The 14997-nt window shown below is 43.7% G+C and overlaps 1 protein-coding gene across 2 annotated transcripts in view; it reads right to left on the reverse strand.

Annotated features, from left to right (window-relative positions):
* LOC106601277 (uncharacterized) overlaps positions 1 to 14997 on the reverse strand; it is an 83439-nt gene that overhangs the window by 16824 nt on the left and 51618 nt on the right. For both annotated transcript variants that reach the window (XM_045715123.2, XM_045715122.2), the window contains 24 exons: positions 14258 to 14311; positions 13738 to 13782; positions 13247 to 13300; positions 12399 to 12443; positions 12094 to 12147; positions 11782 to 11889; positions 11448 to 11501; positions 11060 to 11113; positions 10839 to 10883; positions 9786 to 9839; positions 9443 to 9487; positions 9044 to 9097; positions 8612 to 8665; positions 8124 to 8177; positions 7885 to 7992; positions 6074 to 6163; positions 5664 to 5717; positions 5325 to 5432; positions 4932 to 5039; positions 4610 to 4663; positions 2765 to 2818; positions 2572 to 2679; positions 2358 to 2411; positions 648 to 701 (listed from right to left, as the gene is read on the reverse strand). In XM_045715123.2, the coding sequence (XP_045571079.2) occupies positions 648 to 701; positions 2358 to 2411; positions 2572 to 2679; positions 2765 to 2818; positions 4610 to 4663; positions 4932 to 5039; positions 5325 to 5432; positions 5664 to 5717; positions 6074 to 6163; positions 7885 to 7992; positions 8124 to 8177; positions 8612 to 8665; positions 9044 to 9097; positions 9443 to 9487; positions 9786 to 9839; positions 10839 to 10883; positions 11060 to 11113; positions 11448 to 11501; positions 11782 to 11889; positions 12094 to 12147; positions 12399 to 12443; positions 13247 to 13300; positions 13738 to 13782; positions 14258 to 14311 (1566 nt within the window). The remainder of the gene's footprint in view (positions 1 to 647; positions 702 to 2357; positions 2412 to 2571; positions 2680 to 2764; positions 2819 to 4609; positions 4664 to 4931; positions 5040 to 5324; positions 5433 to 5663; positions 5718 to 6073; positions 6164 to 7884; positions 7993 to 8123; positions 8178 to 8611; positions 8666 to 9043; positions 9098 to 9442; positions 9488 to 9785; positions 9840 to 10838; positions 10884 to 11059; positions 11114 to 11447; positions 11502 to 11781; positions 11890 to 12093; positions 12148 to 12398; positions 12444 to 13246; positions 13301 to 13737; positions 13783 to 14257; positions 14312 to 14997) is intronic.

Below are 14997 nucleotides of genomic sequence, written 5' to 3' on the forward strand. Positions count from 1 at the left end.
ATAGTCCCAAAAGTACAAACCATCAAGCACTCCAGGCAAATGCTCAAATAAAGTATGTGATCTATCAAATGACATTTGTACCCAGGTCTGATGTGACGATCTGAATCCGTACCGCTGAATCCATACAAGCATTTCACTACACCCACAATAACATCTGCTAAATATGTCTATGTGACCAATACAATTTGATTTGACTTGATTTTTGACTACGTGTGTGTGTGGCGTGGCTTCTTTCCGTCTCTCTCTCGTGAATAATTGATTGGTGTGAGATGTTGAGGGGTTGGCCATTAATAGAGGTAAATATAACTTCCTCTCAGGGATGATTGTCTAATACTCCTTAATGATTTATAGAGCGGTAAATATAACTCCCTCTGAGGGATTACATTCTAATACCATTTAATAATTCACAACTCCAAACCGGCAGAGGGTCTGGGAGAGGGAGAGGGGTAGGGGGTAGAGAAGTGTGTGTGCCGTGTGTGAAGTAACAAGCCTATTGGTGGGTGTGTTCTGATAGTCAGTAGTGTAGATTTGAGTAGAAGTGAGAGCTGCGCAAAATAGTATACCGTCTTGCAACATAAACCAATCCAATACTGCAGCAAACCCAATGCATAGAAAGGTGGTCAGATAAGGTCAGAAATATACTGTACCTCTCCACCGATGGACCCCTGGGGGCCTCTGGGGCCATGTTGTCCTGGAGGGCCCTGAGGAGAAAATAAATTATTAGCCATTGGCTTGAGACAGCACATACATGCACAAGTACACGCAGACGCACACACCTCTATCCCAAAGAAAGTAGACTGTGTAACCCACCAGGCAGCTCCTCCCTGGGTACAGTGACTGTGTGTAACAGTATAGCTTCCGTCCCTCTCCTCGCCCCAACCTGGGCTTGAACCAGGGAGCCTCTGCACACATCAACAACTGACACCCACGAAGCATCGTTACCCATCGCGCCACAAAAGCCGCAGCCCTTGCAGAGCAAGGGGAACAACTACTTCAGGTCTCAGAGCGAGTGACGTCACCCGATTGAAACGCTATTAGCGCGCACCACCGCTAACTAACTAGCCATTTCACATCGGTTACATGTGCATGCTAGTCATTCAGTCTACTGAGGGCCTGGTGGCTGGTGCAACATATCCCCAGAACAGAAGCAGTCTCTATGATCATTACCTCACTGACATGATGAAGACACCACGAGGACAAGCCATTACCCTCAATGACACACAGAAAGGTCCTCTCTCTTTCTCCCTCCATCTCTGTCTCTATCTCCCTCTCTCGCTTCCTGTCTTTCACCCCCTCTCTCTGTACAGTATCTCCCTCTCTTTCGTTCCCTTCATCTCTCTCTCTCTCCCTCCCTCTATCCACTCCTTCTCTCTCTCTATAATGAGGAACCTCTAGTTATCTACAAGAACCCATTATCAGGCTACAGGGGAAATGAGAGTGCTCTAGCCAGTCAGTGTGATGGGATTCCACCCCTCTGTGCACCTCAACATGGACAACAAGCTATTCATCCTAACTGCACTGACTGCTCCCTTCCAGTCCAGAGTTAATGGTTAGCTGTGCTTCACAAACGCTGAAAACCCAATACAGTGAGAGACTGTACACACAGCACGAAGATAGACAGACATACTCCAGACACTACTACATCCACTATAGTAAGCACATATCCTATAATCCTGCTACTGGGAAGCTACGCGGGCATTAGAAGCTGCAATCCTGTGAACCACAGGAAAATGAGGCTTTCCCAGTGAGATCTCTTTCCTCCTTGCCCTCTCTCTATCCCCCCATATCTTTCGTTCCCTCTCATCCTCTCTCTTTCTCTTTTTTTTCCCTCTTCTGTTTTTTGTTCCGTTTTGACGCTTCCTTCCCCTCTCCCTAATCAGGCTGAGTGTGCTGTGGCGCTAGCTGTGTGTGTAGAATCTTATTTAGCATGTGTTCACGGTCTGTGGCATTCTGAAATGACTGTCACAATAGTAGGAAGATGCTCATTAGACAGGCCCGGCTCAGGCTAATCTGATTAGCAGCTGTCACGCTGCAGTCTTCCTCCTCAAACCACCTCCCTCCCTCCCTCCAGAGGAACTCCTTGTTACATTTAGACACAAAGCCCTAGTCCTCTCTGGATGTGTAGCTGGACGTGTCATGTCTGTTCTGTTCTGCTACACTTCAGTCACTCTACATGGAGCCAGACTCTAGACACTGCCTCCAAGAAGGGTTTTACTTTAGTTAGGCTTTATACCACAATGAAGATGAGAGACATGCTTAAGGAATGATCTTTGGTGGGAGAGTCCAGTGAGGCTGCCAGGTCAACAATAGGACATAGGGAAATTATGTCATTGTCCAATGGTATGTCCAGTACTCACCATCGTGCCCACGTGTCCACTGTCTCCCTTCTCTCCTGGGAGTCCTGGCATGCCCTGTAAAGACAGAGTATGGTTAGAGGCGCAGTAGTAGGGATACTGCAATGCTATCAGCTATGTGCTGTTGATGAGAGATGATACAGTCCACCTGTCAGCTATATGCTGAAGTAGAGAGATGGATGGTACAGTCCAACAGAGGGGTATCTCGTCTCCTCACCTGTAGTCCAGTGGGTCCTGTGGCCCCCTTGTGGCCTCTCGCTCCCTCGTCTCCCTTCGGCCCGTACATCCCCTGCTGGCCCCTCGGCCCCGGCTCCCCATCCACACCCTGAAACACACACAGAGGTCAGTGCTGTACACACATACAGTACACACAAACACACAATAAAGACAGATACATTGAATAGACGTACCGGTAACCCTGGATGGCCAACAGGTCCCTGGATTCCAATAGGTCCTGAAGGGCCCTGGAGAAGAGACCGAGAAACAGAGATGCTGTTGACAGTATACTGCAAATCAATCATACACTGCAGGAAAACACTGCTGTGTCGGGAGCTCAAAAAACACAACTACTGTGAAAATGCAACTGTTGATGGTAGCTGTTTGTGATTGCTTGGCTTCTGAAAGTGTTAGACAATATTTTGAATAGTTTGATAGAGCTGCCAGGGCTAAGATAAGATAAAGTGCATGAAGATGCACAGTGCATGCTAACTAGACCATGAAGAAAGGCTTATAATGCCTAAAGCTGAAAATAACAGCTCACATACAGTAATATACTGTACAGTTAATTATAACGGCACATAATTACCTCAACGCTCAATTATAAACCCTTTCTCATTTATTGAGTCATTCATTTGAATTATCCTAGTGATAGCAGCTGATGACGGGGAGGATACTGGCCGGTGCTTAATACTGTGATTGGTGATGTCATATCCTGTCAGGTGTGTAATACTTTGACTGGTGATGTCATATCCTGTCAGGTGTGTATGTGTAACCGATGTGAAATGGCTAGTTAGTTAGCGGTGGTGCACGCTAATAGCGTTTCAATCGGATGACGTCACTCGCTCTGAGACCTGAAGTAGTTGTTCCCCTTGCTCTGCAAGTGCCGTGGCTTTTGTGGCGCGATGGGTAACGATGCTTCGTGGGTGTCAGTTGTTGATGTGTGCAGAGGGTCCCTGGTTCAAGCCCAGGTTGGGGCGAGGAGAGGGACGGAAGCTATACTGTTACATATGCCGCATTCAAAACAACTGGGAACTCGGAAACCTCTGATTTCAGTGCGTTCAAGACAACTGGGAACTCTGGGAAAAAACTAGCTCTGACTGGGAGAAATCATTTTGAACGGATTTCCAAGTCGGAAACTTTCCGACCTGTGAGGCTTATTTGATCGAATAGAAGTTTCGTAATGTTTAGGCTGTTACAAGTGTACTGATATAAGTGGATGCATTTGGCATTTCGGCAACTTTGAGAAAAATTACTTAGTGGCTGTTGTTCACACTCGTATCTGCCCTCTCATTGGCTAGAATGGTCCCACCTGATCTCGCCTTCCTTCAATCATTGAGGACGTATTGTTAGAGTGGTCACTCGGCTATATTGTTAATATTGGTAGTACTGTGTCTGGTGATGTCATATCCTGTCAGATGTGTAGTACTATGGCTTGTGATGTCATATCCTGCCAGGTGAGTAGTACAAGAGATACTGGATATAACGATGAGATGCTTGTGTCTCCGCTCTAACAATGGGATTCGTTGTCCACAGAGCGGAACGGCGGGCTGTCAAGCTCCCACCTATTGCTCTCTTTGGATTGGTGGATACATGTTGTTAATTGAATACTTGTTTGAAACTGAGGTTTGGGATGTGGAACTGGAGACAAGTGGGACTGCAGGTAGATTGTATGTTTTAATATTCAATAAATATTCAATAAAAAAAGTGCGTCACACTTATAACAGCACACGCGTAACAACCTAAGCATTATGAAACTTCTATTACATCAAATAAGCCTAACGTATCAAAATAGCAATTTATGTTTATCTTGACTAAATTCAAAACTTTGATTGCCCCCCACACAAAAACTCTTCACCTACTTAATAATTAAGGATCTGCTGAACATGGGCAGATTTGTGCCAGAGATAGGATCTTCCCCTCTCTCTCTCTGGTAGTGCTGTGTCTGGTGATGTCATATCCTGTCAGGTGTGTAATACTGTGGCTTGTGAGGCTAAAAGACAGTGTTGTGGTTGATATCTCTCCAGATGAAGACTCACAGATTCTCCTTTGTCTCCTTTACTGCCCTTCTGGCCTGGTCCTCCTGTCTCGCCCTATAGACAACACACACACACACACACACACACACGTTGCAGAGATATAGAGACACACACAGTAACCCATACACCTCCCACCCACACAACATCAAGGCCACTAGGTGAGTGGACTCCATGGCTAATAAGGACAATAGATCAATTGACTAGCAATAAAAAAAAACAGCAGTGCTTCAGGCCTTGAGGGCCAGTAGTTGGATTCTCCTAAGTTGTCCCTCTACAGTGGTATGGTTCCTACTGTGCTGTACCTGTGTACAGGTGTAAGTACCTTGTCTCCGTCCTCTCCTGGAGGCCCCACGGGGCCAGCAGCCCCAGGCAGCCCCACAGGCCCCTGCGCCCCGTCCTGTCCAGCCGGCCCGATGGGCCCCTTCTCTCCCTGGGGAACAGATGGATGAGGAAACACCGCCACTATTCTAATCTCATATTGCACCATGACATATTGATTAATAGATAACGCAGAAAGAGTGGAACATGCACACACACACACACATACACACACACACACACGTAAACACTGATTATAACATATACAGTACAGAGGAACCCACACATGCTGTTTATTTCTCAGTAATGAGCAGTGATGTACGTGTGTCCATTTAGAAATTGACACTAGCGTTGCATAAGAAAAAAAATGAATAAGGAAATGATCCAAGGTTCTTACTGGCTCGCCCTTTTCTCCCATTGGTCCTCCAGGGCCGACCCCACCAGAGCGTCCGGGCTGACCAATAGCACCAGCCGCTCCAGAAGGCCCTTTCTCCCCAGTGGCTCCCTGGGTAATGACACGACAGGGGAACAGAGAGGTAAGAGGACAACATCACATGATTCAGTCTTTCATTTAGTACACTGGTTATGATCTCCATGGTAACAGCCTCCCACTCTACATGTCCTTGTTGGCTATAGACCACATACGGACCAGGATGGGGGATGGAGGTAGAAATTAGGGGGGTAGCATGGGGAAAATGGGAATTAAACAATTGCTAAATGATGAAATCCAATTTACCACTGTTCCTGACAGACCGGTGGGTCCTTCTCCTCCTTTCAGTCCAGCAGGGCCCTAGAGAGAGGCAAGCATACAGAGGTGAACCAATCAGAGCCTTCATCACAGGACTCCAACCAATCAGTTTCCATCCCACTGTCAGAGTATACAGTTATCAGATGGTCCACCATCAGTTAATTCAAGTAAAGGACTTAGGGTCAGTTTCCCAGACCCAGATGAAGCCCACTCTTGGACTAAAAAGCAGCATGGTCAATGGAGAATCTCCATTAAAAAGCTAGGAAACTGGCCTTCAGTGATTTTCACATAAAACACTGGGTGCTATACAATACAGTAGTACTTTACATCAGTGCAGAATGTAATATGTCAGTAAGGTGAAGGTCAGGAGATGTGAGGTGGGTGTGTTAGCTCGTTACCATGGCTCCGGGGCTGCCCCTGCTCCCTCTGAAGCCTCGGAGCCCAGCGGGGCCACTCTTTCCTGGAGCTCCAGACGGACCCGGGTCTCCCTGGAAACCAGAACAGACAGACAGACAGACAGACAGACAGACAGACAGACAGACAGACAGACAGACAGACAGACAGACAGACAGACAGACAGACAGACAGACAGACAGACAGACAGACAGACAGACAGACAGACAGACAGACAGACAGACAGACAGACAGACAGACAGACAGACAGACAGACAGACAGACAGATATGGAGGATTAGGTCTGAGTCTACCAGTGAGCTGACGACAAGCCTCTTTTAATTTTTTTATAATTTAAGGGGTGGATCAGCTTTAATATTGCGGACAGATTGTTGCTTCCATCAATGTAATTGTCTGCATCATTTCCAACCCCCCCTATATTTTTGGGGTGAATATATATATATATCCATATACAAACATACATACACATACATACCCACATATATACACTACCGTTCAAAAGTTTGGTTTCACTTAGAAATGTCCTTGTTTTTGAAAGAAAAAATAAATAATATCCATTAAATAACATCAAATTGATCAGAAATACAGTGTAGACATTGTTAATGTTGTAAATGACTATTGTAGCTGGAAACGGCCGATTTTTTATGGAATATCTACATAGGCGTACAGAGGCCCATTGTCAGCAACCATGTTTATTTTGAGAAACAGACGCCTCACAAGTCCTCAACTGGCAGCTTAATTAATTAAATAGTACCCGCAAAACACCAGTCTCAACGTCAACAGTGAAGAGGCGACTCCGGGATGCTGGCCTTCTAGGCAGAGTTCCTCTGTCCAGCGTCTGTGTTCTTTTGCCCATCTTAATCTTACATTTTTTATAGCCGTTTCCATACAGCCGTTTCCAGCTACAATAGTCATTTACAACATTAACAATGTCTACACTGTATTTCTGATCAATTTGATGTTATTTTAATGGGCAAAAAAAATTTGCTTTTCTTTTAAAAACAAGGACATTTCTAAGTGACCCCAAACCTTTGAACGGTAGTGTGTATACACATAAACATTCATATATGTACAAACATACACATACATATATGCATACATACATATACACACTTTTTTTAGAATATACCTTCATTATTCCCCGCAACCCCTACCACCCCTCCCCCAATTGGAGTAAACTAATAAACAATAACACTTAGGCTTCTACCTTCAGTTTATACATATTATACACATTTTACAGACACAATCTATTTTACAATAGTTATATTTAGTTTGTTTTTAGTCCTTCCTCTATTTCTGATGTCCATCCAGTTTGATTTCTATTTGAAACTGTGCTATTTCACAGCAGGCCTCGAAAGAGGTGATAAATCACAGAGTACACTGCAACAGTCACATCACCTGCAACAGTCACATCACCTATTTCTGATGTCCATCCAGTTTGATTTCTATTTGAAACTGTGCTATTTCACAGCAGGCCTCGAAAGAGGTGATAAATCACAGAGTACACTGCAACAGTCACATCACCTGAGAGGAACATCCATATTTTATGAGCGGTAATGTACGGAGCACAGTGAGGTATGGAATGAGGGATTTTTTTCTCCCCTTTATCAGTTTGGAAATTTGTGGGAAGGATAAATCCCTTGAGGTGAGGTGACATATCTCGTTTCTGAGAGGGTCCTGGAGGAGACATGTATGATCTTCTATAGATTGCTTTTATGATGATAATAATGATAGTGTTGAAGATGATGATGGTGGTGGTGAAGATGATTCACTGAAGATGAACACGACGGACTCACCTTGGATCCCTCCTTGCCTGCTGCTCCAGGTAAACCCGTCTCTCCAGGTGGTCCTGGTGACCCAGGGTGTCCTCTGTCGCCATTAGGCCCAGTCTCACCAGATTTACCCTAACGACAACCACAGAGACAAAACAAGAAAGGAGTTCTCATTACCTCACAGCTCTCATTTATTGGTTTGATTTTCATTGTGTCACAAAATAACTACAAATGTAGTTCTAATCCCTTATTGGATAACTCACCTGTGGTCCGATCACACCCGTTGGCCCATGTGGACCAGTCTTGCCTTGGAAGCCCTGAGAGAGAGGAGAGATGACAAGTGAGAAAACAGCAAGTGAAGCCATGACCCAAAGCTAAGAACTGAGAGAGAAAGAGCCAGCCTGACAGAGAGAGAGAAAGAGAAAGAGAGAGAGAAAGAGAGAGAGAAAGGGAGAGAAAGAGAGAGAGAGAGAGAGAGAGAGAGAGAGAGAGAGCGAGAAAGAGAAAGAGAAAGAAAGAGAAAGAGAAAGAGAAAGAGAGAGAGAATTATGGATAGGATTAGTAGTCTTCAGTATGTAGTCCACTCTAGCACTTCAGTAATTCAGTATCCAGCTTTTGTCTTGCTTGTTGTTGTGGTGTTGTTAGGGGTCTTGATGAGTGTTGAAATCTATGTCCATATTTGGACAACGGCGAAAAAGTAACTAACAACCACGTAATTCCTGGGTTATCATAGAATCCCAGTTTAACTCACTGGCTCCCCTCGCTGTCCTGGATGTCCTGGTAGTCCGTCTTTTCCTACCGCTCCCTGAAAAATAATATTGCACTTTTTATTAGCATAGACACACATACACACTAGATAGAGATAAACAGTACAGACAGACACAACATAAGGCTGGAAAGAAAAACAGAAACATGTTAAACAATGCAGGGGGTCCCGAGTGGCTCCCGTCACTACAGACCCTGGTTAGTTTCCAGGCTGTATCACAACCGGCCGTGATTGGGATTCCCATAGGGCGGCGCACAATTGGCCCAGCGTCGTCCAGGTTAGGGATTGGCCGGGCTTGTCCGTCATTGTAAAGAAGAATTTGTTCTTAACTGATTTACCTAGTTAAATAAAGGTTAAATAAATTTTTTTTAAATAAAATAAATAAAAGCTGCTTGTCATTTGACACATCACACTTACATTAGGTCCCTTAGGTCCTGCCTCGCCGTTCCTTCCCTGTGGTCCTTGGGGTCCCTGTACGATCAACCAGACAACACAAAGACTCAATCCAGTTGACCATCTTTACCAGTAGGTATCGTACACAGTTATGTATCTGTGAAGCATAATGATGCTTTTTTCTAGCAGGGTGTATCATTATAATATTATCATCCTATGCTAGCTATTATTAGATATGGTATTATTAGATATGGTATTATTAGATATGGAATTATTAGATATGCTATTATTAGATATGGTATTATTAGATATGATATTATTAGATATGCTATTATTAGATATGCTATTATTAGATATGCTATTACTAGCTGTGTTATATTATATCTCAACTTTGGGGTTGTTGTGTGTCAGACTGGAGCTTACCTGGTCTCCTGTGGATCCTGGTGGGCCTTCGTGTCCAGAGGTGCCCTAATTGGTGGATCATGTAGAAGGTGGAGGATTGGGATAGAGAGATAAACAGTTATTGAGCCTGTTGGTCTATTCATTTTATGAAAATATATATTTTTTATCATTGTTAATCATTTCATTGGTGGTCTTTTGAAAGGACTCCTGAAATAACTCCTTTCAGTTTCAAACATGTAGCTGCAGAGTATTGTAAGTATTATCTCTTTGCACCAGATGGCATGGCATTCTGTGCTGAACAGTAACACAACAGCACCTGCTCCTTCTCTCGTTATGAGACAGCTGTGCACTGGCCTAAACCCACCTTGTCTCCTGACTTTCCAGTTGGTCCTCGTGCTCCTCTCCCCCCTCTGGCACCCTTTGAAAAAAACAACATCAATATAATCCTCTTTATGACAACACAACTCATCCATAGGAGAAGGATAAATGACAAGGGGTGAATGAGAGTTCCTATGACGTAAATCAGTGGTCGCCAACCGGTCTGGTTTTCTGGAAAGAAAAACAACAATAAAGCCTTGCGTTCCTATTTCTTAAAATGAGTTTAGTGCTGGTGGTAAGTGTACTTGATTCAGCAGCCCTGATGCCGGAAAGGCAAAGTGTTCCCATTTTGAACCATGTCTGAAGGTAGAACTCCACCTACCCAGCAGGCCCAGAGAGCAAATCAAGTGCACTAATAGGCCTAGCGCTGGCCAATCAGATCGCTCAGATCACCGTGTGTGCACAGTTTCCTCGCGCCATAGGCTGTCAAAAGAAGCCTCGAAAGCACAGCAAAGTTGATAATGTGAGATTTCTAAAGTTTATGTTTAAGTTGTTATTCAGGACTTTCAACACTTTTATAAGCCATTAAAAAGCTAACCATCAGATGCAGGCCATCAGTCCAGTAAAATAAAATATTATAAATGATTAAATGATTATGCTCACTCAGCTGTGCCTCACAAGTAATATGACAAATGATCTACTACCAATGTGATCATATACCTACAATTTAGAAATATCATTTCTAAATAGTCTGAGAAGAACAACATTGGCAGTGCAATTCAAGCATAGTGATAATGTATTGGGCCTACAGCCTACTGCACAAACCTCATTGCTACAGAACAGTTTGTAATTGGTTAATGTTGCACAGGCTTATGTTTTTTAAGTCATGTTTATTTTGTTATCTGAGCGGTAGATCTCGGCTTGCAGTTTGACTCAGAAAGTGATCTTGACTCAGAAAAGGTTGATGACCACTGATTGTAAATGAATGGTGTGCAATATCAGTTGGTGAGAAACCGTGACTCACACCTCACCATAGGCCCAATGCAATAGAGATCAACAGACTTAGATGCTGTAAGACCAGAGGAGAAATCTAACTCACATTAGGACCTCTCTGACCCCCAGTTCCTGCTTGACCAGATGGACCCTGCAGAAGAGAAATCCAGCATTATTACAATCACTCAGTTGTCTATCAGTGAAAATAGTATAGGCAGTTCACCAATCTTTGGATGGTTAGAGGAGCATTACAGTAGAGGGTTTAATGCGGTTCAATATGGTTCAATACGGTTCAGTATGGTTCAATACAGGTCCTATGGTTCTCACCCGTCTTCCTTTCTCTCCCAGAACCCCGGCAGAACCAGGGAACCCCACGGATCCCTGGAGAACACACACAGAGGTTAACCATCTACAGCCTTACATTAATCATGCATCAACCACAACATTTAATTAACTAATAATTAACCACAGTATCGAATTAAGCAAAATCTAATCCATAAGTCAAACACACTGCCTTAAATACGCCATTAATCAACCCGCTAATGAATTGTTGTCACTAATGAACTATTAATAAAATACCTATTTTTAAATCAGCCATTTATCATGCTTTATTTTTTATTTGACAGCAATGAGCTGAGCCAAAGAAATACACACTTCTTTCTGTTTCAAAGTTTTAACGTAAAACAAAGTTTTAAAGCTCTTAATTGGATTTCACCTTGGGCCCCTGTCTTCCTGGGTATCCTGGCAACCCTGGGACACCCAGTTTACCCTGAGGAAGGAGAGACAGAGCAAAAGAGAGACAGAGAGAGAGAGAGTGAGAGAGATTAACAGAAAAAGAGGAGTGGAATCATTATGGTTGACTTGGCAACATTGCCAAAAACAAAGTGCATAATGTATGCAAATACTGTATGACATGGTTTAGCAGGGTGTTCATGTGATTACATGTACTGTAGCCGACACGCTGAACACGCATATATCCATATATCTGCATAATCCCAATAACTCATACATATTGCATAAATGTTACTAGTGAAATAATGTTCCTGTACTTTTTCTCCAGCTATGCCAGCACCTCCGATCTCTCCTAGGAGTCCCGACTGGCCCTTAGGCCCCTCTGGCCCGTCCTCTCCATGACCTCCTGTGACCCCGTTATCACCCTACATACGCACACACACATCACAGAGAGAGAGAGAGAGAGAGAGAGAGAGAGAGAGAGGGATAGAAAGAAAGAGAAGCAGACAGAAAAGCAGGTCAGACTAACTGAGATCTCATCTCATTCTACATAAAATACCTTATTTGTTCATAATGAGAGACAGCTCTGATCTGAAGCGTGTGTTAGTCTGGCGTGGGTACACTCTCACCCTGTCTCCCTTGAGGCCCATGTCACCTTTGAACCCGGGGAAGCCATCTTCACCCTGCAATGTGAAGAGGAGAAGAAGACACTGATTTCTAATGATTCATGATGATTCATGAATCACAGTACTGAGATCTGGCAGGTATCTGATCTATTAAATCTCTATGGGGGATGTCATAATAAACCATGAAGTAGAAATGCGATGCCTTTACAGTATCCGACCGTGAGACAACTGGTACTTTGACTGTGAGTAATCACATCTATTCTTCTAGTTTTACAGCAGAATTACTGTAAAAATGACTATTTTCTCACCTTTTCTCCTTTACTCCCCTTCAGACCTCTCACTCCATCGGCTCCCTGTGAAACATACATTCAAATACAAATAGATTCAGAACAGGCCACAATATCACTGATAATCACCATTCAAGACGATACTGTACTACAGTACCGTATTCAGAAGTAAATAAAAGTACTATCAACAGCATGCATGGGCTGTCACTAAACCATGTTTTTATTGTATTTTACTGCTACAGCTATTGTAAGAAACACCATGATTTGACCCTGGAGAATGACTTATGAATGACTATTGATTTGCTCTTAACCTGTCCTTGCCCTGCTATTGACCAATTATTGACCATCTATTAACGATTGCAGACGAGGTCAGCTTGCGCCTTAATGACAGTGACCTAGAGGTGGAATACTGGTGCTGTGAATATTTCTTTGAGTGAGTAAGCAACCCCAGTCAGGATGCAACACCCCAACCTATCCTCGCAAGACACAATTTGAATTCCATGTGCAAACGCTAAATTCACACACACGCATATACACGAGTACACACACACACACCCACCCACGCGCTCACACACACACAATACACCCACACCCACAATCCCTCCCCCCATACACATAAACACATTCCTCTCTTATCCAACATTGTCATTTCTACCATCCATCAAACGTTATTCCCACTGTCATTAGATCTCCTCCTGAGAATACACCTGCTCTCTCTGAACCTGTCAACTCTCAATCACACGCTCACACACACTCCCACAACATGTCCATCACAGGTAGAGAGACTGACATGTCTGGGGGAATGGCTCTCTCTCTCACCATTGTACCTTTGAGGACATTTCAACCGTGACCATTACACAGCATCTCACCTTGACACCGCGAGTCCCTGGATAACCAACAGGCCCTTGGGTTCCAGGCAAACCCTGTACGACAAAACAACATCAGGATTCATCTGTCTGAAAAGCACTATCCATTATACAGATGCTACTGAGCAACTGTGTTGGGCTAATGTAGTCAAATCACACAATGGCAATGAGTGCTTTGGAGTGGACAATGACGATGAGTGCACTTTATGATCAATACCATACCGCTGACCAGTGGAGTGGATTGATGTGACTACGCAATGACAATGACATTGTTAAAATACAATGTTGAAAAGGATGAGTCAACGGGAGTGAGCGTACAATGATGATGATGATGATGACAGTGAGCTAATGTGGATGAACATGATTGGAGTGGGAGTGTCCGATGACAGTGCATTAAACGAATGTGATGTGAGAATTATGATGAGTGAACGTGATTGGATAATATGGATGGTATGATGACCCAGGCAGGTCTAACAGGCTGTACTGTAACTCACATTGAGCCCCTTCTCTCCTGGGGGACCTTCTCTTCCTGGATGGCCCTGCACACATTGAACAGACATAGCATATTAGAAGTCTTATTATAAGACATTATAAAGGCTCACACATGTTTATAACAAGTAATACAGCGTTGTACCAGCCGGCAGTACCTTACTATTCTAACTATCCACAGATCTCCAAGTCTGTTTAGAAACAATCAATGGAGCTTGATGGACAGTGCAAAGCAAAGTGAATACAGCACAATGTATAGAGGGACTTGGAGGGTGCTGTGTCTGCAGAACATGACAGTACACACGAAACATAAGCCCTATTTACTATTACGTAAGCCATGTGGATGTAAGTTTAGCTAAGCCCTTTTGTAAACAGATCCTTCATTCATAGAGCTAATTGAAATGCTGCGTTGGAGAACTTTCCTAATGCCTTCTGTTCTCCCCTGCTGGTGGAGAAGAGGTAATGCACCCTGGTAAGGTCAGCGCTATCAGTGCTGCTGAGGAAGTATCAGATGGATGTACTTACAGTAGGGCCATCGATACCAGAGAGTCCCTGCAGCCCACCGTTCCCCTGGGGACCCTGTGGGGGACAGAGACAGGGTAACAACCAGGCTACAACAATGTGATACATGGTACCTGTGTTTTTGACTACGATTAGCCTCTAGTGCAGCCATACTCAACCGGCGGCTACCGACTTTATAAATAAATAATATAAAAAACTCAGGCTTTCAATGTATTAATGTGGTTGAGAGTTGTAACAGTAGAATGCACGAGGTGCAATTTTTACATTTGGTAGTGTATGGGAAGTTTTCCTCTTGTTATGTCATTCACTGACAGACAGAGAGTTATTTCTAACATGTCATTAATGTACAGTTGATCAACTAGCCCATGTTAGCTAGGTAGGAATGTTAGGCAAACCAGCTATCTAAATCTTGTAGTTATCATGGATAGATTATACGCCCATGGGGGCCCCCATTGATTTTGTTGACTCAATGATTTTGTTAACACAAAATTGAAGGAAATTAGCTTGAAAACTGCACCATTTTCTCTCTGCTCCATGACAAAATGTGTAGAAGAATTGTAGCTGCTAAATGTTATTTCTGCCAACAAGAGGAGAGTGAACAGTCTGGGGTCATATGGGTCACGACTCACAAGGTTTATTACTACGCCGATGAAGACAATATCCATCCAGGACCTTTACCACCTAGGAAATAGTAGTTGAGTAGCCCTGCTATAGTGTGAGGAGGCTCTGGTGTGTAATTGCAC

The sequence above is a fragment of the Salmo salar genome, chromosome 03 (assembly GCF_965601325.2).
Source record: "Salmo salar chromosome 03, fSalSal1, whole genome shotgun sequence".
NCBI classification, from domain to species: domain Eukaryota; kingdom Metazoa; phylum Chordata; class Actinopteri; order Salmoniformes; family Salmonidae; genus Salmo; species Salmo salar.